At 40.9% G+C, this 24,738-nt stretch overlaps 1 protein-coding gene across 2 annotated transcripts in view; it reads left to right on the top strand.

Moving 5' to 3' along the window:
- The first annotated feature begins 1,480 nt into the window (after positions 1-1,480).
- mon2 (MON2 homolog, regulator of endosome-to-Golgi trafficking) overlaps positions 1,481-24,738 on the top strand; it is a 34,311-nt gene continuing 11,053 nt past the window's right edge. For both annotated transcript variants that reach the window (XM_086073596.1, XM_086073595.1), the window contains exons 1-26: positions 1,481-2,039; positions 6,204-6,267; positions 8,519-8,646; positions 9,424-9,555; positions 10,593-10,722; positions 10,858-10,955; positions 11,528-11,653; positions 12,057-12,251; positions 12,444-12,568; positions 13,087-13,226; positions 13,502-13,655; positions 13,891-14,081; positions 14,189-14,270; positions 15,095-15,276; positions 15,914-16,026; positions 16,655-16,759; positions 17,700-17,780; positions 17,859-17,932; positions 18,016-18,106; positions 18,827-18,928; positions 20,164-20,274; positions 20,544-20,719; positions 20,820-20,982; positions 22,046-22,339; positions 22,476-22,674; positions 22,896-23,539. In XM_086073596.1, the coding sequence (XP_085929722.1) occupies positions 1,932-2,039; positions 6,204-6,267; positions 8,519-8,646; positions 9,424-9,555; positions 10,593-10,722; positions 10,858-10,955; positions 11,528-11,653; positions 12,057-12,251; positions 12,444-12,568; positions 13,087-13,226; positions 13,502-13,655; positions 13,891-14,081; positions 14,189-14,270; positions 15,095-15,276; positions 15,914-16,026; positions 16,655-16,759; positions 17,700-17,780; positions 17,859-17,932; positions 18,016-18,106; positions 18,827-18,928; positions 20,164-20,274; positions 20,544-20,719; positions 20,820-20,982; positions 22,046-22,339; positions 22,476-22,674; positions 22,896-23,539 (4,008 nt within the window). In that variant the 5' untranslated portion in view covers positions 1,481-1,931. The remainder of the gene's footprint in view (positions 2,040-6,203; positions 6,268-8,518; positions 8,647-9,423; positions 9,556-10,592; positions 10,723-10,857; positions 10,956-11,527; positions 11,654-12,056; positions 12,252-12,443; positions 12,569-13,086; positions 13,227-13,501; positions 13,656-13,890; positions 14,082-14,188; positions 14,271-15,094; positions 15,277-15,913; positions 16,027-16,654; positions 16,760-17,699; positions 17,781-17,858; positions 17,933-18,015; positions 18,107-18,826; positions 18,929-20,163; positions 20,275-20,543; positions 20,720-20,819; positions 20,983-22,045; positions 22,340-22,475; positions 22,675-22,895; positions 23,540-24,738) is intronic.

Raw genomic sequence — 24,738 nt, 5'->3', positions numbered from 1 at the left:
AGAGAAGACCACCCTCTAGTGGTCGAATGATGTTAAACGATGGGGCATTTATATTATGGCTTTTCAATTACAGGGAACATTTGCCTTTGCCTTAATCAAATACTCCCCATTAAAATACAACAATGATTATGTGTACCCATGGTGGGGCTACGGGTTTGGCTGGATCCTCGCCCTGTCCTCCATTCTGTGTATCCCTCTTTGGGTGGTAATTAAACTTTACAATTAACAATTAAAAACAATACAATTAGATTGCTTGTATCTTAAAAAACGTCATATCTAAAGGCACCACTGCACGTTAATGACATATTTGTGCTTTCTGTACTTCCCAACACAAATTTTTTATACAGCTCTTAACAGTATTTCGGACCTTTTCCATTTTCGTCATGGTTGCTGAATGCTAATGTTATATTTTTCTTTACCCAGCGCTTCACTCTCCTGACTGCCCCTTGCAACGATTTACCCAAGTGCAAACGCCAGCGGGAAAACTTTTTAAACGTTTTCCGGCGGCCTCCATCAGAAAGCGCCTCCGAGCAAGGACGACTACTCTCCCGTCCATCAAGTGGAGTCCAATTGCTAGAGACAGCTGGGTCAAAATTCAGTCTGTGACCCAGCCAACCACTTAATACCATACCTCATCAGGGTTACAGACTCTTGGTGGTCACCTGACTGACTAATTGGATACTGCTAATTTGGTTTCATGCTCACATATGTTTTTCCAACATGCAGTGGGTTTGCATTATTTTTTATATACTGTACACGGTTACATCTGGCCATTATTGTGTATAAAACAACAGCAGAAAACAACATCATTGTCCTCATATAGTCTGATTCATTTTTACGTAATAAAAGTGTACACTTCCCTATGTATCCAAGTATTTCTGTGATAAATGAGCCATGTTATAACAATATGAATAAAATACTACTCAAACGTGTTGATAAAAATAATTATTGCAATATATGTGCACATTTTAAATGTAAAAGTGCATGCGACCTGAAATAAAACAAATAAAAAAAATATATAGTATATGTATGATAATTAAAATAAAATAATGAAATAATAGAAATACAAAAAGTTCGTATTTCATTTCGGAAGTTGTAACAAAAATCAATCAATGTCAGATTTTATTTATTTATTGTTTTACATGATTAAAAACAGGAATAGCTACTATTTTGTGGACATTGGATTCACTGTAGTTTTGAATTATTTTGTTCTTTGATCAGTGCTATAGCGCCCCTTTGTGGCCAAAACGCGGCATTGAAGCATCGTTTTAAATGTATTACATTCTATTTAATTAATTTATTACTGTGTGTGTTCCTAGAGTTCAATACTGTAGAATGCTATTTATCTTAATTTTATTTTTCGTGTCGCTGACGGGTCTGTGCAAAGATTTATTCGGCAGGGGTCGCTGTGGCCGCAATGATGAATGGCTCAGTGTTTACGGAAGTGGGAGTGACGTGTCACCAGCAGCGCACCGAGGCATTGTGGGTAAAAAAAAAAGCCAAGCTAACGGCGGCCGATGCCACTTACGTAGCCCTCTCGAACGCTATTTGACAAGTACAGTCGATGAATGAGGATACATTGAAAAGGACGCCATGTCATTTTAGCACGTTTAATGTCCGCGCCGTTTGATGAAAGCGGACTTATGTCGGCGTCGTCGCTGCTCTCCTGCGCACCGGCGCTCCAAGCGAACGAGACGGGGACTCCCGTGTGGATGGACCGCGGCGTTTCCGTGCTCTTTTCTTCTAGGGGAGGCAAATAATAATAATAAAAAAAAAAGTCGCGGCGGATTATCAACCAGGGAGGGAGTGGATGGGTGGCGGCGGTGACGCCGACGACGTCCGCGTTGCCGTGCTCCGCGTCGCCTGACTTTCTTATTTTTTATTTTATTTTTTCCTCTTCCGTCCGTCATACATACTCCTTGGGCTCAAAGATGTCGACCAGCAGCCCCGAGGCGGTGAAGAAACTGCTGGAGAACATGCAGACCGACCTGCGCTCGCTTTCTATGGAGTGCAAGAAGAAATTCCCTCCAGTTAAAGAGGTCAGTCTGCGAGCTATTTTAGCATAGCATACGCCTCTGTTTTTATTTTTTCGCCCCTCGTGTGTTATCTATCCACCACCATCACCACCAGCGGGCCTCCTACTGGACGGGTTCGTGAAAAAGTTCGGCCCTAGTCCTTGATGAATAAGCTGCTTGTTGACACGAGAGGCTCCGTGCCACGTCACACGGCGGACACATTAGGAACTTTGGGTCAGGGGCGGTCCTCTTAAACTTTTTGGCTAATTAACATACTTGTTATTTTCCATGCACACATATTATCATATTGTGATATCTCTGTATTAATAGTCTGAAAGTATGAAATTATATATTATTATGGATCTTTCCAAAGTCGGGTTGACAATAATTGGAGGATTTATTCATTCACCCGACATTCTTAAACCAGAAAACAAAAGGTTTTGTTTCTAAATGTTTCCATTCTGTAGTAATCAGCAGTTGAGACATGGGTTGGTCTCACTGAAAACACTGGTTTCTCTCAAAAAAAAAGTAGAGAAAACAAGCTTTTAATGCAAAAACATGACAAGTCACCGAAAGGAAAAAAAATCATAATTTACAATCAACATGCGCACAGTGAGATAGATGCTGTCATACCGCTTGGCTCGGGTCTAATCCCAATGTTTTTTTAAATTGCGTTTCTCATTTACTCCATGCTCCATGAACCGTGTCATCATTTCTTACGCTCGTGGCGACACACACTTTAAATGATGGAGAAATGAAGCTGGTGCTTCATTTGCTCAAGGCGCCATTAAGTAAGGGGTCAAAAAGACTAAACAGTACGTATACAGAATGAAATAAGATTGTAGGCAAAGCAGTGACAAAATGACCATAAGTATCGTTATTTGCCGTTTTAGCAGCCAGTAGATGCTTAGTGCAAATTTGGAATCAATAAAAAAAACAAAAAACATAACGGAATTAAGTTCAGCCGTAAATTTGAGTGTGAATGATTTTGTGTCTTGTGAATGGCTGGTGACCGATTCCGGGTTTACCACGTGCCTCGCCCTAAAGTCATCCAAAAGAAGCTCCAGTTCACCCACGGCCATCATGAGGACAAGCGCTATAGAAAATGGATGAATGGAGGATTTTATGAACACTGTACCTGAAACAGGAATGTGTTTTCATTGTGTTTTCAAGTGATAATTGGAAAACAAAACAAAAACGGATAGCTTGCCCTCATTACGGTCACGAGATGTATGCCGATGAATGTATAAAAACGGTATTGTTCCTGTTCTATTTTTTCCGAACACTTAACTTTTATTATGGCAAAAAGTCCTGTCTTTTTTTCTTTCTTTTTTTTGTAGTTTCTGTTCTATTGTGCCTTTCCTTCGCTGTGTTGTTGCTGTTATTGTTGTGTGAGTCACTCCGCAAACAATCAGGCCTTTATGAATTTGCAAAGCCCCTCCACGAACACAAATCCTTTTTTATCATCCGTTGCTCTGCTTGCATCACTCCACGAGGCTGCTTGGAAAATCATTTATACTTTCCGGGTCTCCGTCCAGCCTTTCTTTCATGGTCATTATATGAAGTACAAGTAGCCTATGTGAAAAATATTTTCACACATTTTCTTAAAATGTGAAATAGATATAGAGAAATCCTAGTGGTCAACTTAGGGAACAATTCGAGTGAATTTGAGTGGCCGTAAAAAAAAAAGAAAAAAAGTTTGGCTTCCTTTTAGGGCTGGATATAGATTCAGATTTCCAAAATCCATTTGATTCATATTTATTTTCGATTCGGTTTTCATTTTCAGATTTCATGCAGTACCAATTTTACTTTTATATGGAAGGCATTCTCAGAAGTATCAATGCTGCAAATAAAAAGTTATTGCTCTTACTTGGTGCATTAGTATGAAAAAAATATATGAATATTTACATTTAAAACAGGATCGAATGCAGTTACAGTAATCGTGTATGTTTTATTAAACATGACCTGATCAAAACCATAAATAATAATTTAAATTGATTACAACCACAGCAGCAAAAACACTGGGCTCCTCTTGGGGTACTCTGAATCACAGAAGGGCACATTTGCATTTGGTAGCCATATTTAAAAGGATCGATTCATGGTTTTATGAATCGATATTGGGCTATGAAAAGGAATATTGATTTGATATCGATATATTGTTTTTTTTCCTGAATAGTAATCATTATTTTATGGCTTTAAAGTGAATAAGAAAAAAACGAGTGCGACACTCACGGGATGAGAAAAATAGGACGCAAGCTGCAGTTGGGAACAAAAAGTGGCTATTGCTATTGTCTGAACTTTGCAATACTTGCTATGTCAGTTTTGGAGATGTCGCCATACACCACCTGTGCAGAAATTAGTACAATTTGATGGCGATAACAAAACAACAACTTCCATTGCAGTAAGTGAATGTGATGCTTCTTTTATTGTCATTTTGACTACACTGCATCATGCTGAAATGGAGCATAGTATTTGATCTCTCTTATAGCTAAAGCAAAATATTAGAACTGTCCACTGCTTCATCGGGTAAATATAACAAGGCTTGTCATAGTTCCAGGATTTTGCTGAATTTAGAGACTTAAGCTTCGCCCGTGTTGCTTGTCAAATAGACGAGCAGACAAGAATCACTTCTGCTTTTTTAATTCTTCCCCAAATGCGCTCCTATTGTTATAAATAAACAGGACTTTTCAACATCCTTGTAGCTTTTTTCGCAAACCTGTTTTAACTTTCTCTTATGTGACATTAGCAGCAAAGTAAAAGTGGTGAAAAGGCCGCTGTCAAGGTCGTCGACGTGGTTACTTTGTGGCACTGGGAGGAAAAGCTTAAAACAGCGCTTTTGCTGACGAAAGTCATGTGTTGGGACCCAAAAGTTTTCCACCAGGCAGCTGTGAAAAAGAAAAACACTTCTGTTTCTAAAAGGGTTTTGTGCAATTTGGCAGATAGCAAAGCAAGTCAACAGCTCGTCAAGTATGAGTCAAAACATGCTAAGTTGCTTCGATCTATTTGTCATTTGCAGGTGAGGTTTTGTGTAAAACTGGCATGTAAAACAATTCAACTTGGAAAATAACAATAAAAAAAACATCAGCTGAAATAAAGTGCTGTATGTAAATACAAATCTGCTATAAAATAGCGACAATTGAACATAATTTAACCCATTTGCACCCAAAAACGTATAAACACGTTCCATTTTAAATATTCCCATGCTCCAAAAGACGTATTTATACATTTTTATGTTTTTTATGCTATAACATACAGAAGGCGTTGATGCAGCCTCTGGAAGAGAATGTTTGAAACAATAGTAGTTATTACAAAAACGGCCAGCAGGTGGCAGCAGAGTATAAGAGATCAACCAGGGCCATGTTGGAAAAAAAAGCTCATATACCTTCAGTTTTTAACAGATTTGTGAATAATGATGTAATTTATCTGTATTCTCATGCGAATTGCTGCAAAATGGAAACATATTTTTTTCCCTGATGAAACAATAGCAATAGAACACAATATTCTGTGGGCCTTGCAAAATCCAGTGAAACAGCCGGGAGCGGTGGGGGTTGCTTCAGTGAAAATGGCTGGGAGTGAATGAGTAAAAAAACAACAACTGCAATGTACAAAAAAATAATATTAAGACACGCATGAGCAGATACGGAGGGTAAAAGACAATTGTATGCCTCACACGATATTTTAAGACCAAAACATTCAATTTTTCTATTTTAAACAAGGCTACAAATCTCAATTCTGTAAATCTGCATCTGCTGTAAGAAATGCGCTCTCGTCTCTGCAGAGGAGTAAACTGAGGAAATAACGCGGCAAGATAGCCGTTGCATCATAAAATGTGCGGTTTGTGGTCACTGCACAAAAAGAAATGACTCTTTGGACTGGTTGTTAATCTGCTTGCCTCACACTGAGACTGTCTGACCCTCGCTTGTCTGCGAGTGTCTTCACGGTGTCGTGAGCCGGAACGCTTTCCTGTCGCTAACACTTTTTGCCATCCAACACTTATGACACTTTTGATGCGATGAAATTTGCCCAAGCCTCATAATACAAGGTTTGTTGTTTTCCGAGGCTCGTGTCCAACTCCAAATGGTACCACTAAGAAGGGTTTCACTATAGCAGCCTCTGCCTTTCTCTGCTGTGCCTTTTTTTTTTTTATTGCACTTCAAACCAATGGCTTTCTTTCTCTTTTCCCCTTAGGCCGCCGAGTCTGGCATTGTGAAGATTAAGACAATTGCAGCAAGGAATACCAACATACTGGCTGGTGAGTAAATGCGGTCAAATCAGCTCACTCTTGCTCGCAGGGCCCCTTTTTATCTTTTTAAGCGTTAACACATTCATTCACTTCTATTCAAAGCAGAGTTTGCCCATATTGTCAGACATCTTGGGGCATTTTCTCCGATCTTTTCAAGACCCACGCAGCATTGCGTTCTGTGACACTATAAGTCAAGTGTACTCTCTTTTCTTTCACCAGAATAATTTTTTGTTCTTTAGTAATCATGAACATTGGTTGGTTTCACACAAAACGAGAAGACAAGCTTTTTATGCAAAGAAACATGATTCAGGCACTAATATTTTTTTGCTTTTGTAACGCCTCATGTAATAAAACAAGATGGCCAAAAAAATGTACTTGCACGTCTACAGCTAAGAAACATGACGTGATGCTGACTCACTGCATGGCTTGAGTTGAACGTTGGGCTTTTTTTTATATGATGTTCGTTGTCCTTGTTTCACACTATCTTGACAAAATTATACTACCTACCGCGACACATACTTTGCCTAATCCATACTTATACACACTCTTGAGTGTGAGGTACCTAAGCTTGTCCGACTTCCAACGTGTTCACATATCTCTCTTTCATAACGGACGTGACAAGACGAGATTCACCCCATAATCGTTTTTTCGACTTAGAAGCCGTGCTGATCTCAAACCCGAAGCATTGCAATGACGTCATCTGTGAGTCATTACAGTGCTTTTACAAACCTGAATTTCACAGACAAGTTGAGCGAGTCCCTCTTCACCTTGGATTCCAGCTGATGAGTAGAACTGTCCACAGCAGGGAATAAGCTCAAATGTGAATGCCCTACTCACGAGGGGTAAAAAAAATTATGACTAACTCATTCACTGCCATTGACGGCTATCGACGTCAAAAATTCATTTGAACTGTTTCTATTAGTTTAACATTTTTTCCCCCACTTTTGTTAACAAGAGTGTGAAAACCTAGATTTTTTTTATTGTACATCTCGAACAGACATAAAATTTGTGATTGATTGTGAGTTAACTAAAGTCACGTGATTAATTATAATAAAACATTTATAATTGCCTGACGCCCCTAATTTTTAATAATCTTCTTTTTTTAAATCGCGTCAGGCGATTACATTTTTCAATTGTAATTAATCACATAATTAACTTCAATAATTAACTCACGTTTATTCACAAATTTTATATCTGTTCTAAATGTACAATACAAATTTTTTTTTAGGTTTTCATACTCTTATTAACAAAAGTGGAAAATTAATGGAAATAGTTCAAATGAATTTTTGACGTCTATAGCCGTCAATGGCAGTGAATGAGTTAACAAAACATATCTCGCACCACAGGATCATCATTCAGGATTGAAAACGCACACATTTGGCTACTTGTTGATATATGCGTACTCTGTTGAGACCCTGCCAGCTTTCTCAAAGCGGATCTCGCAGACTGGAAGCAAATAGAGCAGAACACGCAAAAGGGATGTTCTTTGTTGTGACATTTCAAGCACACTCTGACTTAAGATCTGAGGCGCTTTAAACGTCACAGCTAATTCAGGTCTCCCCAGTAGAACGTTTAATATCACAACAAGTTGCGGTCCCCTCTACGTCATAATGTATTTACTAATTCACCTACTGGTGTTTGTTTTTCTGAGGAACATTAACCCCAGCGATTCATTGAAAATTTTGATTTCTGAAACATCACAAGATGGCGCCAAAGCCATGGCTGATAGGAAACTCGTACAATTGTGTCAAAAAAAACATCAGCCCCATCTCTTGACTTACTTAAGGATGCACCAAAAATTCGGACCCTGAGGAAGGCCCAAAAGTGCATTTCCGGTTTTAGGCCGAAAGACTTTTGCAACATGGCCAAAACAGGATGACATGATGACACAAGCAACAACCCTTTCAAGCAAGCTTTCTGGGTGGGCTCACCCAGTGTGCTCAGCCCCGCGGCCAATTGCAGTTGTGACGCTTTCTTCACTGCACGAATTGCACTTTAGGTGCATCTTTTTTTAAATCAAATCATCTCTAAGTATAATGTTCGAAGTTAAGTTTGAAATGATACTAAACCATTTTAAGATAATAGTTTCTGATGTATTTATTGTTTAGAGTTCAGACTTATAAAATGAACATTTTAATTTTGGCGGGTGCACCATTAGTCACTTGTTTTTTTTTGTTTTTGTTTTTTATTATTCTTAGCATTGCTGTAATTACTTATACTATTAAGTATGACATTAAAGTCATGTTTTCTTCTTCTGCAGCTCTCAAGGAGAATAGCTCCGAAGTCGTGCAACCTTTCCTGATGGGCTGCGGCACCAAAGAGCCCAAAATCACACAACTGTGTCTGGCTGCCATCCAGAGGCTCATGTCCCACGAGGTGGTCTCAGAGGTGCGGACAGTGGAAAGGGGGCTTGTGGATAGGCGACTGTGTTAATGCAAATACATACAGCACACCAAGGCTAATGCCCGGAGGGTCACGAAGGCCATGACGACTATCTGGCCGAAGGACATTCTGTCGTGACTTATTTGTGTCATACGGAATGGCCCGAGGTCACGCGCACACACATCCACAGCTCCGGTGTTGGTACAGGTGTTGGCCAGTGTGCGTATGAGTGCCCTTCCCGATTTCTGATTTTGTATGTGTGTGTATAATTTTTACACTTAAATATTTCATTTAATCAAATTAACTGGAGTTAACTGTTTTAGATTTCATCCCTCCAAAACCTTTCATTGTTTATTGTGAGACATTCAGAGGTGGACTTGCTGCTGGTGCGTCATTTTGAAATGGCATTTTGTAATTACTTGGGTTGGTCTTTTTGAGCTATTGATAAATAAGTGTGATAAATGTGCAAAATCAGGAAGGACACAAATACTTCTACATCTACAGATCCACTTGGCATTGTAGATCTACAAGGTTAACAATCACGCTGGCGGCGTCTCAAAAAGCAACAGCTGGCGACTCTTGAGGGATTGCACAAGCAGATGTGACACCCATGAAGGCACAAACCGTGTCACAAGTGTCAACATCACTTAAATTGCCATTGAAATGTCCTGTTACTGATGTGTTTTTTTTTACCCTGAAGCAAGCCGCATCATCTGGTCCTTTTGTCCGCGTTATGATCCAAAAAGAAAAAAAACAGCAAACATTTGGTGGCGTGTGTTGCAGGCGGCGGCGGGCAACATCATCAACATGCTGTGGCAGCTGATGGAGAACGGTTTGGAGGAGCTGAAGCTTCTGCAGACGGTGCTGGTACTGCTGACCACCAACACGGTGGTCCACGACGAAGTACTTTCCAAGGTAGGGGCGCGCTCCAGTCCAATGAAACCTCAAAGGTCAAAGTTGGCGCAGTAGAAAACAATAACGTTATCGGGACATTTATACACAAGCTGCCGATAGCCGCAACTCAAGCTTTCAAGCAACACACTTAGCCAGTTAACAGCCAGGCGACTGCACACGTTAATCTGAAGACACCCATGTCACTCACCAGTGGAGGCCCAAGCCTTTTAAAGTCGTATGTACTCAAAATCACAGATACTACAGTTGAAATATAGAAATAATTTGTTCCAGTGTTAAACTGTCACCATTATAAAACTGTTACTAGCTACAGACTGGGTGATTAATTTAAAAAGAAATGTAATATTTATATTTATTTACTAGTTTATTGTTATTTACAATAAACACATTTAATTAAAAAATGCTGAATGTACTTTATATGTAAAATTATTTATTTTACTTTTATTTATGTTGCAATAAATATGTTAAACAGTTATTTAATTACTTTAATAAATGAAAATAAATACATTTTAATAAGCCAGTTTTAGGAAACAAATAAAATTGTTTAATTTGGTAAAATAATTCATGCTTCAAAATATTTAGTATAATTAATTTAACTACCGTTTAATATACTAAAACTAATCAAATTGTTTATTTTACCCTTTATTTTGCTATTTATATTTTCATATCTACAATAAACCATTCAATTAGATAAATGAATAAAGACATTTTAGCGAACCAATTTTAGGGGGAGAAAAAAAACATAAAAATTTTGCAGCAAATATTTCAGGATTTTTTAACATATTTGGAAATGTTGGATTATAAAATGGCAGCCACATCCGGCACATTCTAAGTGCCTGGTTTAGGTGATCCCTGGGCTGAAGTCTCACACGGTACAACAAAATGAAACGTGTTGGGCTTTTGAGGTTCCACTGTATAAACTCCATGTGCCATTCAATATGCTGCCGAAGCACTTGAGAGGCCCAAATGCAGTTCCTCTTTACACTAATGTGACATTAAATCAATATTTGCATGTTGCTTGTGTTGTGTGTTTCGTCCAGGCCATTGTGCTGTGTTTCCGCCTCCACTTCACCAAGGACAACATCACGAACAACACGGCGGCCGCCACCGTCCGGCAGGTGGTCACCGTGGTTTTCGAGAGGATGGTGGCTGAGGACGAGCGTTTCAAAGGTCAGAACTCGAAGGCCAGGGAATGGGGATGTTACGTTGTTGACTTTTTATTTTTATTTATTTTTTTATTAAAGCCGCTGGTTGAATACTGTATTGTCATGACTCATTCATTTATCTATTGTATTTCCGTCCCAGGTATTGTGGAGCAGCCGCCTCCTGTCCATGGCAATACCAACAGGCGGTCTGTCACCACCCTGAGGCCCAGTGCTAAAGATGCATACATGCTTTTCCAGGTATGTCCACATGAGGGCGGCAGCTTCCTTCACAGCTGTATGCACTATTGACATCTCTCTTGATTGCTCCTCATCTAATCTGGCTCTCTTCATATTTGTACTGTACCCCATGTCAATTGTTTTAATTGCTACAAACAAGAGGAAATAGAGACCAAGACCAATTTTTTTTTTTTACTAGGAGAACAATTTGAATGATGAAATTTTTGCGGCACAATGAAATTTTTGGGGCACAAATAGAAAATTTTAGGGAGCCCAAAAAAAAAATAATCACAAATTGACTTGCACAGTAAATATTCACATTTTCACTTATTTTCATTATATTGTTGATAATCGGGTGGAAGTGTAGAGCAGAAGTTTGTCTGAAACAAACCAAAAAAAAAAATCAAAAATAAATTAATTTGTCACGCATGTGCAAGTAGATGAGAATTAATGAATGCCATGGCTAGGTACCCCACTGTGTGTGATTAGTTTGTCATCGAGGTGGCTCTTTGCCGCTGGCAAACCTTGCTGGCCCCACAGAACTCGCTCAACGCACCGCTCATTATTTGCTTATCGTTGCTCCCCTCCTGCAGGACCTGTGCCAGCTGGTGAATGCAGACGCCCCCTACTGGTTGGTGGGGATGACGGAGATGACGCGGACGTTTGGCCTGGAGCTACTGGAGTCTGTCCTCAATGATTTCCCCGGCGTTTTCCTACAGGTGCCTCCAATGCATTTCAAGTGTTTTATTTATTTATTTATTTTATTTTTTTTAAGAGCTCAGTATTGTTCATTCGGAAATGTCATCATCATTGCTCTTTTATTATTTTTATTTTTTTTATTAATTTTTTTTTATATATATATATATATTTATTTTTTTTTTTTGTGTGTGTGGGTGAGTATGTGTGTGTGCGTGCCTGCGTGCGTGCGTGCGTGCGTGCGTGCGTGTATTTGTTAGCTCACCAGAAAACCTATTCAAGTGTTTTATTGATTGCACCCCAGTAGTATCACATGTTCCAATTTTGTGTCTTAAGAACACGATTTGAGACATCAACTGGGAACATACTTTACTCAATGTAAATTAATAATCTTATCGGTCAATTCCTCCCTTTCTTGACACACAGCATCAGGAGTTCAGCTTCTTGTTGAAGGAGCGCGTGTGTCCGCTCGTCATCAAGCTCTTCTCGCCCAACATCAAGTTCCGACAGGGGAGCAGCAGCGCCGCCTCGCCGGCCCCCGTGGAGAAGCCTTACTTCCCCATCTGCATGCGGCTGCTGCGCGTGGTCTCGGTGCTCATCAAGCACTTCTACAGTCTGCTGGTACGAGCGCGCCAGACCTGCTCTCTAAGGCTGTCAATTCTGAATCAGAGGTTTTCTTCAAGAGTGAAGCTGATGTTCTTACTGGTGGAATGATTGGCATTGGATTAGTTCTCATCGGGGATTTTCACAAAGATAATGTAATATTGTTTGTTCATTTGATATGTTTTTCTTTCCTCTTTTGTTTTTCTCCAGGTAACAGAGTGTGAGATCTTCCTGTCTCTGCTGGTGAAGTTTCTGGATGGGGAAAAGCCTCAGTGGCTCAGAGCTGTGGCTGTAGAGTCGGTACATAGGCTGTGTGTGCAGCCACATTTATTACGGTAAGCAGAGGGTTTAGCTTTAAATTTCTATTCATTATTCATTGTCATTCATTTTCGCTTCAATAATTGTTAATCTTTATAAAAAAAAAATAATAATAAAATAAAAAAAACCCAAGATTGCTAAAGAAATAGTTAGCCATTGAGTTAGTAGGCTAACGGCAATTAGGGGTTTTACAGACTTGTCGACTGGTCCACTTGTCAACATTCCAGTGAAGTTTGGAGCATGACTAGTTGCTAATGAATATACATTTGTTCAAGGCATGCCCATCTCTTTTGAGTAAAAAAAATAAATGTTTGGTACTGAAAAACATTGATGTCACCGGTGATTAGTCGACTCAACTTTCGTCACAATTTAGTGTTGATTTAAAATCTGGAGCCGTGCAACCCCTAATGGTTAAAGTAGATAAAGGATGAGTCATTTATAGTTCGTTTTTTTAAGCCCCTCCCCAGAAGCCATTTTTAATTCCTTTTTTCTTTCTTTCTTTCTTTCGTTTTTTTTTTTTTTAACCTTGTTCTAGTTCATTCTGCCAATCGTATGACATGAAGCAACACTCCACCAAGGTGTTCAGAGACATCGTCAATGCCCTGGGCTCCTTTATCCAGTCCCTCTTCATCGTTCCTAATGTGGGCAATGCTTCAGCTGTCAGCGCACCAGCTGGTACCGTTTTGAGTTCTTTTGAGACCTCGCCATTTTACTAATGACTGATGCTGTACCCTCATGGATATCAGGTTGCAAAAAAAAAGAAGAATAGAATTACTCTACATTACGTTACGGCCAATATGGCCGCAAAATATTCCATTTCTGATTTTAATTTAAAAACATTTTTAAGTTTTCTTTTTTACTTGTAAAAAAGGTTAATGACAACAAAATACATTCTACATTGTTTGTCACCAACTTTGTTTTCAATGACTAAACTTCTTAAATGTGTTTAGGTGGATCGGGACCAGGGCCCCAGGGTACGACTCAAGGCGGTCCAGGCCCAGGAGGCGTCGGCGGGACCCTGACGACCCAGGCTGCTTTTGAATACCGCGGCATGTGGATCCCCCTGATGACCGTCAGCGCCCAGGGCAGCGCCAAAGCCACCTAGTAAGGCCCCACTGCCAATTTGTTGTTGGTGAACCCATCTAGCATTTGCTACACACATATAGTCCCCTCCAAAAGTATTGGAACGGCAAGGTCCTTTCACTTGCTGTTTATACAAACATGAAGACCAGAGAGCTGTCTATGGGAGAAAAGCATTTTAAAGATGAAAAAAGGGGATACAACGATCAGTTGGGCTTAGCATGTCCTGAAAAACTGTACTTTTACACATTTCTGCTAGCCTGGAAATGTTGGACAAAGTGGAGCCGCCGTCCATCCCCGAGGGTTACGCCATGTCGGTTGCCTTCAGCGCCCTGCTCGACCTGGTCCGAGGCATCACCACCATGATTGAAAGGGAGCTATCCGTAGAGGAGGCGGCGGCCGCTGAGTTCAGGAAGGCTCAGCCTGACCACGACTGGCAGCCGCCACCTGGTGAGACGCGATTTGACACTTAAGAAGTTTAGCGTCTGTTGCTATGGGTAACGTTTTGATGTCAGATTGTGGAATGATGGTATTCTATTCTGTATTCTGTGTCTCAGGAACTCATCTGGTTTGGGAGGAGATGGTCAATGCCTGCTGGTGTGGTCTGCTCGCCGCCTTGTCCCTGTTACTTGATGCCAGGTAAATAAACTAGTGGTAGCTTTAAAATTCAACTACAGTACGTTGTGTGAATTTTGGTCAACACGAAACCATGAAGATCAAGCAATAATAAAATCTGCCAAACTCTGAATTTTGGAAAACTCATATTCTAAGCAGAATGGGACCCTACATGACAGGATAAAAAAAAAAAATTTAAGACATCTGATAATTATTATTTTTTGATCAGCTGTCGAGGAAAACTGCTCAAATTTGATCACCGTTAGCACCAGAAGCTTCCAACTTCAATCTGCCACCTTCTCATAAAAAAAAACACTGCTGTTCTGAGATCAGCTTTTACAGCACTCATACTCCAGACAGACAGGCTTTGTACTCGCAAAAATGGACACACCTGTATCAAGGAGCCCCGTCAGACACTTTACTAGAGTCTGAGGTGAATATACTTTGCAGACAGTCCGGGAAGTTTCTTTGCCAGGATTGTTTTTTTTTCTTTCCTTTGCACTTGTATAACATTCAAATACCTGAACTCTGTTGAACTGTCTTAAAGCAGGTGTAGTAGCAAATGCAATCCAGACTGATATCCAACTGATATCATCATATTGTCCATTGAATCTAATGCGATTGCAACCTCGGAAACTTGTGCGATAACTTTATATTGCTGAGAATTTCCTATGCGTGGGTGGGCCAGTATGAAAAGTGTTGGGGCTTTGTGACACCCACGTCTTCCATGAGTGCAATGTCCATTAAAAGTACTACGGCTACTACAAATAATTATAATATATCGATTTTTATATCGAGCGTTCCCCCCTTAAGCCACATCAAACGAGCGTGTGTGTGTGTGTTTGCAGCACCGACGAGACGGCCACCGAGAACATCCTGAAGGCCGAGCTGACCATGGCCTCGCTTTGCGGCCGCTTGAGCCTGGTGACTCCGCGCGACGCCTTCATCACGGCCATCTGCAAGGCTTCTCTACCGCCACACTACGCCCTGACCGTTCTCAGCAGCAACGCCGCCAACTTGTCCAGCAAAGGTAGCTCGTTTACAAAATGCTGGTTTTTAAGTTGGAAACTTTCCATGGAAATGATTATTATAAAAAGCAGGAATTTACTCAATTGAATGTTGTCTCTGAATAGGATTATATAGGGTGGCTAGATTCTGATACCTTTTTTGTTAAATTACCCTCAATTCCAAATCAATTCCAACAATTCCCATGGTAATTCACTGGGCATTTTCCACCCCTTTTTCAACCTTCTTGTGCCTGCAGTCATGTGTATTGATGTTAAATTAATGAGGTTTTCTTATCCACATGGTTTGAAGTGTGTGCTGTTCATCCGAGTTTATCGTGTAAACTCTTGGCATTTTGCCTCTCCCCAGTGCCCCGTCTCTTATTGCAGTAATCCATAACGTAACGCTGTGACTTCTAATTAAGAACGTGCCTGGGGAGTGTTAAAACGTGCACACGCAGCTTCCTTCAAAAAAGGCCCCCTTAGACATTCACTATTTGCATCTTAGGCTGGTATAGATAAAGCCGGCTAATTGGTCTGTGCATGTTGAGTTGATTAAAAGAAGCTACTCCTGCAGGCTCTTGAGTGTTTGTGACAAACCACGGACACAACCCAACTTGTGTTGTTTGTATTTATTTTTCAACCCCCCCCCCCCCTCAACAGCATACTCAATTCAGGGCCAGAATGTGCAGATCATCAGCCCCTCTAGCGAGTCTCATCAGCAGGTGGTGGCTGTCGGGCAACCACTCAGTGCCCAGCCCCAAGGAACTGTTGTGGTAGGAAAATCCAGTATCATGATTCTTGGTGGACAGACGTAATCAAGGATTTAGATTTGATTGATATTAGGGCTGCACCGACGCCAATAATTGTTTATACTGTCTGTACGTCCCGGACTCAAATACACCGATACATGACACTCATAACGCTTTACCAGCCCGGCTATGTTATTCTTCGTCTCTTATTTCTTCTTCATCTCTTAGCTACGTAATGTAATTTTACATTGTGCCCTCTAGTGGGCAGACTGAGACACCACCGTGTGCCAAAAAAATGCCTTGTTACAGGCTACGTGTAAGTGAAATTTGCGGCAAGACAGAAAAGTCGATTGTTAAAATGTCACTAAGGAAACGTTGGTACTATTTAAAAAAACAAAACAATATTTGAATAAAACTTGTACCACGTTCAAGAAAAGTATTTGAGTAAAATGAAACACATTTGCATCAAAATTGCAAAACGTATTGGCGTGTATTTGAATGTAAGTACTTAAACTTATGCTCAATCTGAATCAATGGTATTGGTGAACCCTTAATGATAAATCTGCCTTCTCCTCCCTTGAATGGGTCTTTGTTCCTACGTAATGGACTACGTGCACATCGCGCTGAATTCTTACTGTGTGTCTCTGTCAAGCTGACGGCCAAGAACATTCAGTGCATGCGGACCCTGTTGAACCTGGCCCACTGCCACGGCGCCGTGCTTGGCACCTCCTGGCAGCTGGTTCTGGCCACACTGCAGGTACAACCACCCACTGGTTCTGCACCGTGCTTTGCCTGTTTTTATGTTAATTTTAGGGTTTTTTGCATGCAGATCTTTTGTGAAATCACTCTTCACGTAACGTCATTTAAGGAAGATGCAGATCTTTTTTTTGGTTTGTTTACTTCATGTATGCTTGAGACTTATGTTTTTTTAATATATATATTTATATATATATATATATATATTAGGGGTATATATATATATTAGGGGTATGCTTGAGACTTATGTTTTTTTTACATATATATTAGGGGTATGAAATGCCTAGTACCTTTCGATTCGTATCACGATTCGATTCGATACCGATTAATCCCGATACGAATCTATAAATTTATTGTTGCGATTTTTTTATTTATTTTTTACTCAAATTTAAAATATACTAATCAGTAAACTTGTACATGTACACTGTAAGATTTGTATGAAAATGTATTTATTTATCTGAAAATTCAGGCTTATAACTGATCCACTGCATTTAACAAACAGGTTGCAGTCTGTTTCATGTTTGAACAGCACTGAAATCAAATATTAAAGCTTAATGTTTCATTAATATAACATTCTTCCATGCTTAATGTGTAAATCCTAACCCTAAGTAAGACGTTTTGTTGAATATTTCCATTAAAAAATTATGTTTACAAATCGATTTGGCCGCATATTGAATCGATTCGAGAATTGCGCGTTGTAATATCGCGATATTGCAGAATAGATTTTTTCTAACACCCCTAATATATATATGTTACATTAAGTGGACACTTTTCATGGGACTGTAATCAATACAAAGTGAAAGACTGGAATTCCTTCTTTGTTAAATCACTAAGCTGACTGAATACGAGAAAACTTAAAATTTTTCATATATTAATCGATGTTTCTTTTTTTTTTCTTTTTTTTTCTTTTTTTCTTAATCGATGTTTCTTATTGATCCCAGCACTTGGTGTGGATCCTCGGGCTGAAGCCAAGCGTGGGTGGCGCCCTCAAACCTGGCCGAGCCGTGGAGGGACCCAGTACGGTACGCTTGCTTGCATCCTGCTGTGTACGACTGTGATGGCGCATTCACTGACAGTATATTTGTCTCCATCCTGATCAGGTGCTGACCACGGCTGTGATGACCGACCTTCCCGTCATTTCCAACATTCTGTCCAGGCTTTTTGAGAGCTCCCAGTGAGGACCCTATCAAAATTATTGAAGCATTGTTGCTATCGCAGTTAGCAAAATGTCTTATATATTTGCATTATGTGATCCAGGTACCTGGATGATGTTTCCCTTCATCACCTGATCAACGCTTTATGTTCTCTTTCGTTGGAAGCTATGGAAATGGCCTATGGGACCAACAAGGTATTTGTGTGTTGTATGTGTTTCTTTAAGAGGCGTGACCTAGTGCAATGGTACCCAACCATTTCTCTGCCACGGACCCGTTTAAGGCCCGCCCGATATTGCGTGGACCAACTGGCAAATGAACATTGCCCGGTTGATAATGCCCATCATAGGACATATATGCTCCGCATTTATAACATCAACAAACATTGGGTGAATTTTTTTATTGTTTTTATTATTATTTTTATACTGTGTCTGTGCAGTACTGGTCCGTGCGCCGGTATCTGTGCTTAGTGAATGAGATCAGGAACTGAAGTTGGAGTCACTATCTGCAATTTTTTTCATTTTATATTGGTGTGTTTTACTGTTTGCCCAGTTCAATACACATCTGAAAGCTGTGGCTCTCCTTGCCCACACGATAGGGCATTACAGTTACAATCATTTTATTTTTATTTTTTACTTCACTCGAGAGTCAGCATATCTGAAGTTCACGTGGAACTCAAAATTTTGCTCACGAAAAAGTACACAAAATAACCAACGACTCATAAACTTGCAAGTTGGATTGCTTGTAACTTACAGTGTATATTTGGTAAATATTTACTTTTTCAACATGAGAAGTGTGAAATATTTCAAATGGTTCTATAGGTTGTAAATGCTGTCTTGTCATCAATTGATTTACGTCATCTAAATGGGTCCATGTTATTGAAAAGGTCAGAGTTCAAAGTATTTTCTCGCACACAGGAGCCGTCCCTGTTCGCCGTGGCAAAGCTGCTGGAGACGGGTCTGGTGAACATGGATCGGATCGAGATTCTGTGGAGGCCTCTGACTGGACACTTACTAGAGGTAACATAAGACCTAATAGTTGACCACCTTGGTGTTTTTGTTTTATGTAAGTTCTAAAATGATTATAAGAGTGATGTTTTGACCATTCATATCAGGGAGAGGAGTCTCCCCGAGTGAGCAAAGTCTTTGAAGTTCTTTTTTCACATTTTCTTTCTTATCTCCCCCCCTCTCTTTTGCATTCCTGTCTGTTTTGCAGAAGGTAAGCGACGATACCCTCATCCAAACTTCCTCGGCCTTTTCATTCTTTGTCCATTTTGTTGCTCTCTCCCCCGGTCCTTATCTTCCACATGTCAACATGTTGGGAGTTAAGAGGCCGCTGTATAATGTGTCCACTGTGCTTACAGTCTTCGTTTTTGCAATTTGATGTGATGCCAAAGCAGGATCTGGCAGTGTTTGTTTTCTGTGTGTGGGCTGGGCTGGGCTGTACTTTCACACGATATATAAATGATCAATTCGACAGTATTGATGAAGACATTGTGTCATAGCATAATTGACTCTGTCATTTTTAATGCATTTTAACCACAAGAAGAGAAACACAACACATTGAACAATAGTCCAGTTGCATTGATTCAGCCTTAATCAAGTTAAGTACCCTGACCTGGATTATTAAAAAAAAAATAAATAAATTTAGCAAGCACATTTGGATTTTTATTGTTATTGTGACAGTAAGAATGACTTGGGCAATTATGTTATTCGGCTAATGCTATTCATCTATATGTGAATGGAAACTCCATTCGCATATAAATGCTGTCAACATGTATTTTATCACAAGTTTTTTTTTTTTATTGTGACAAAAAATGTAAAATCAGGCCATGTCCACACATACACAGATTTTGTATCTTCTCCAGTGCTGTTTGTGGCCTAAAATGTCTAGAAAATTCCCAACTGTATTCATGTTTTTAAATATATTTGTCTGTGAGGACATGGCACTATTCTCATGGGCCTGGAATCTCTCATGTGTGTCTATACAAACATGATTGATTACACTTGTATGTTGCAAACTTCTCTATTTTTTTATCATCCGTTTGCTTTACACACACCGCACACGCCTACGCCGAAATCTGCTGGGAAACCGCTTTTTTTGAACCTCCCCCTGCAATCAGAGCTGATGCAGCGGCGAAGAAAAACGTACACAAATCCACCCACACGTCCACAAACACGCGAGCACTTTTATGCTTTGGTGCCGTCTGTGCATCCGTGTTTGCATTTGTGCGTACGTGTGATGTGTCCTGCAGGTCTGCCAGCACCCAAACTCCAGGATGAGAGAGTGGGGGGCCGAGGCGTTGACAGCCCTCATTAAAGCTGGCCTGGACTACAAGCACGAGCCGCCACTCAGCCAGAATCAGGTATCTTGAACGCGTGTGCGACTCAAGTCAAGCTTGGTTTATTATGTGTGGCTCCCGCAGAGTGATGGCATCGTATGATTGGACTCAGCCACTTTCCAGCCCTTATCAAAGAGAGAACCAATCACAATTCATGGAATAGTTGACTCTCTGCCTTTTATGGGGTCCAATATCTAGCGAATGACAGTTTAGAAAACCAAAAGTAGTCACAAAAATGAAGAAAGTGAAACTAAACGATGCTGAAGTGCACGACTGGCTGTGTTTTCTCTAAGCGGCTGCAGCTTCTGCTGCTAAACCCCCTGAAGGAGTTGTCCAACGTGCTCCACGCAGACATCCGACAGAAGCAGCTGGAAAGCGTCCTGCAAATCCTCCAGAGCCAGGGGGACAGTCTGGGCCCCGGCTGGCCCCTCGTCTTGGGTGTCATTGGAGCTATCCGCAATGATCAAGGGTAAGACGTACAGGGGAGGTGTGATTACAATTGCCTGAATCTTTTTAAGTTCATATCGGCGTGCGCTATGCTTTGAACATGGTCTTCACTCTGTCCTCAGTGAGTCGTTGATCAGAACAGCCTTCCAGTGCCTGCAGTTGGTGGTGACAGACTTCCTACCCACCATGCCTTGCACGTGCCTCCAGATTGTAGTGGATGTCGCCGGAAGTTTCGGCCTACAGAACCAGGAGCTCAACATTAGTCTCACTTCAATCGGACTACTGGTGAGGCTTCACTCCAGATGTCTTTCTGCAATACCCTCACATTTATTATTGTGTGTAAATACCAAAAGGTGCGATCAGTGACCTAGGTCACTTTTAATATTGTCATTTAAAAAGAAAAAAATATATATATATATAATAATATAATATGAAACATAGTTTTTGGATAGCACATGTAAAATTGTAGTTGTGTTTTCAAATTAGTAATACAATAACATTTAAAATTAATAGTAGGCTTCCATTACAGTCACATGACCGCCCAGAAAACAGAATGAGACAAGATGGCCAATCACTCGCAGATTTTTGGAATTCGTGGGAGCACACAGACCACATAGTTCTTCATATCAGGAAGACGTTTTGGAGTATTATGCTTCTAACCTTGTGGGAACAGTTATCAGTTTGCAGTTCCCTAGCACACAAAGCAAGGTCCTTAACTCATTGCTCCCAATGTATAAAAACTTTCCATTTTAAATATTGCCATGGTCCCAAAAACGTATGTATACGTTTTTCATGTTTTTTTATTTATTATGCTAGCGCATACAGAAGGCTTTGATGCATCCTCTGACCTGAAGAGATCGCTTTAAGCAATGGCAGTTATTACAAAAAAACGGCAAGCGGGTGGACGCAGAGTATAAGAGATCAACCAGGGTCATGTTGCAAAAGAAGTTATTTTCCACAGTTTTTTAAACAGATTTGTGTATAATGATGAGACTATATTCTAATGCTAATTACTGCAAAACGGAAACAGATAGAAATGTACTTTTGTACGCTAATCGTTCTTTTGCTAGGTAACATGTTTTTATAGCAATAGAGCACAATATTCTGTGGGCCTTGCAAAATCAATCAAAATCCAGTAAAACAGCCGGGCGCGAAGGGGGTTGCTTCAGTGAAAATGGCTGGGAGTGATGAGTTAATGACATGCTGGGATGGGTTTGCTGTGGAAAAGCCCATCATCAGATTCCACTCCACAAGAATTTTAATATATGAATGCCTCATATAATGCATTTGTATCGCAAATTACTGCTCCCAATCTTTTAACTTCCACTTCCTTTTCCCTGCGCATCAGTGGAACATTTCAGATTACTTCTTCCAAAGGGGTGATGCCATCACAAAGGAGTTGGAGAGGGAAGAGGAGGCCCAGCAAAAGCAGGCCCAGGAAAAAGGAGAGACCCTGAACAGGCCTTTCCATCCCGCCCCTCCCTTCGACTGCCTGTGGTTGTGCCTATATGCCAAGTTAGGCGAACTGTGCGTGGATCCAAGGCCCGCTGTGCGCAAAAGCGCCGGGCAGACGTTGTTTTCCACCATCGCCGCCCATGGGACTTTGCTGCATCAGCCAACGTGGCATACTGTAGTCTGGAAGGTAGCGTCCAACTGTTACGTCATTTTAATGACACACGGGAAACGCGCCTTTATGATTCTTATTTGACCAAATTTGTTGCTCCAATGCCCCGAAAGAGCTTCAATATACAGTTTTTTGCTCAACTTTGTGCCACTAGGTGTTGTTCCACTTGCTGAACTGCGTCAGGACGTCATCCACCACGGCGGACAAGGAGAAGATCGAGTCCGGCGGCGGGAACATCCTCATTCACCACTCGCGTGACACAGCCGAGAAACAGTGGGCCGAGACTTGGGTGCTGACTTTGGCTGGGGTTGCCCGCATTTTCAACACCCGGCGCTACCTCCTCCAAAAGTTAGGTCAGTCAGGTGCAAAATGTGAACCATAAACCATGGTTCACCAATTCCGGTGCTCAAGGTCCGGAGTCCTGCAGGTTTTAGACGTTCACGCCCACTAGCACACCTGATTCATATAATTAGCTCATCCCTGCCTTTCGTTTCAAAATAAGAGAAGAAAAAGGCTAGAATTAAAAAAAAAAAAAAGTCAAAACAATAAAATCTATGTTACCTTGTGACTGCAGGTGACTTCTTCGAGGCCTGGGAGGTTCTCCTAACCCACATCCAGTCTGCTGCGCTCAGCAAAAACAATGAAGTATCCCTGGCCGCCCTCAAGAGCTTTCAAGAGATCCTGCAGATCGTTACGCCTGGGAAAGACTCGGACAAAGCAGCCGATGCGTTCGCCGCCATGGGAGTCCCGCCAGTCCTCATCGATCCCCTCTCAGCGGCCGGTCCCGGCAGACCGCTGGTGCGTTCCGATTCGCTCGTGGAGCGGCTGACGTGCTACAACGGCGCCGAGCTGCAGGCCCCTCCGCCGGGGGAGGAGTCGGCCTTGGAGGACTTGGCGTTGTGGTGGTCGGCGTGGAATACGTGGTACCGGACGGGGACGGATAGCACCAGGCCGCCTAGTGGCCAGGCAGAGAAGCTCGCCTTCATCCCCAGCCAGCCTTTCCTCACAGCACTCGTCCAAATTTTCCCAGCGCTGTACCAGCACATCAAGGCCAACTTCAGCATGGATGACCTGAAGAAGCTGGGGGTCATCCTCCACGGCGCCGTGTCGGTGCCCATCAGCAGCGACGCCTCCCCCTTCATCCTGCCCTCCTACACCGAGGCCGTGCTCACCAGCCTGCAGGAAGCTGTGCTCACTGCTCTGGATGTTTTGCAGAAGGTAAAATGAAAAGCATTAAATGCATCGACTCTATGTCACACATTGCGTTGCATGGATGCAGCCTGCCTTACACAGATATTGTGAGAGGTTTGGCAATGTGAGTCAGAGTTGAATCCAATCCATCCACGTCATCTGCCAGGAAAGACAAAGGCTTAATTAAACTTGTTTTAACTGCTAAAGAAGAACCATATGTATTTTACCCAGCACGCCAAATGACTGCCAACCAGCGTCAGGTTCTTGATCTACTGTCTCAGCTGGCTGATTTTCTATAGGAGAGTTGAGTTTTTGTCTTGTGCCATGTCGACAACAACTGGATCAGAACTTGCTGCATACTCATGGTCCATAAAGGCCAGATGTGTCTGCGCTGTCTTCTTTTCCTCAGGAGTCAGTCTTGGTTTTCACTCCCAAACATCTGCTTTAGAAAGAAGGAGGGAGTAGTTGTTCTACTCAAAGAAGATATGGACAATATGTCCTTTTTTAAATGCCATCTGGTATTATATATATATATATATATACACTAAAGATCCGGAAGTGTTGGAGTTTAGTGTTTGCATATTGCTAAAAGTTTCCAAATTATCGCTTAAGAAAATAACCAAGCTCCCTAACACGCTCAATTTTCCATGTTGTTATTATAGCGTTGCAAAAGGGTGGATAATTTACAGAAAGTTTCTAGGAATTTTGGGAATATTTTGACTTGGAAAAAATGTTCCATAGTAATTAACTGAGAATTGAGGGCAATTTAAGTGAAACTAGATGGTATACCATATTTGAGCATTCATTTTCAAAATAATTATCATTTGCAGAAGATACCTATGCAAAATCAATCGCTTTTGTTTTTTTCTCACTTCACTCAAACTCATAAGACACCACTTTATGTGTATGAAATCTAGTTGTAATCTTTATTATTATCAATCATAATTATGCTAACAGGACATTTTCTACTGTATTTTACGTTTCCTAGCTAACCACCCGTTTAGTAAATTCCAGGTTTAATCTAATTTATTCTCCAAATTTCCCATGTAAAGTTTTCAACAAATTCACGGAAATGTGCAACGCTCTTACCACAGTGTTGCATCAGTAAAGCTGATGTTTATGGTGGAGTTTAAAGCAAAAGTGTGTTGGAGAGAGAGAGAGAGTTTATAGAGTGGATTTATTTTATGTAGGATGAACACAGTCGAGTAGTGCCCATAAAAACATAA

The sequence above is a fragment of the Leptonotus elevatus genome, chromosome 4 (genome assembly GCF_054856555.1).
Source record: "Leptonotus elevatus isolate MCC_2025b chromosome 4, RoL_Lele_1.0, whole genome shotgun sequence".
In the NCBI taxonomy this organism is placed as follows: Eukaryota; Metazoa; Chordata; class Actinopteri; order Syngnathiformes; family Syngnathidae; genus Leptonotus; species Leptonotus elevatus.
The sequence above is the reverse complement of the archived record's forward strand: the minus strand, read 5'-3'. Positions and strand labels throughout refer to the sequence as shown.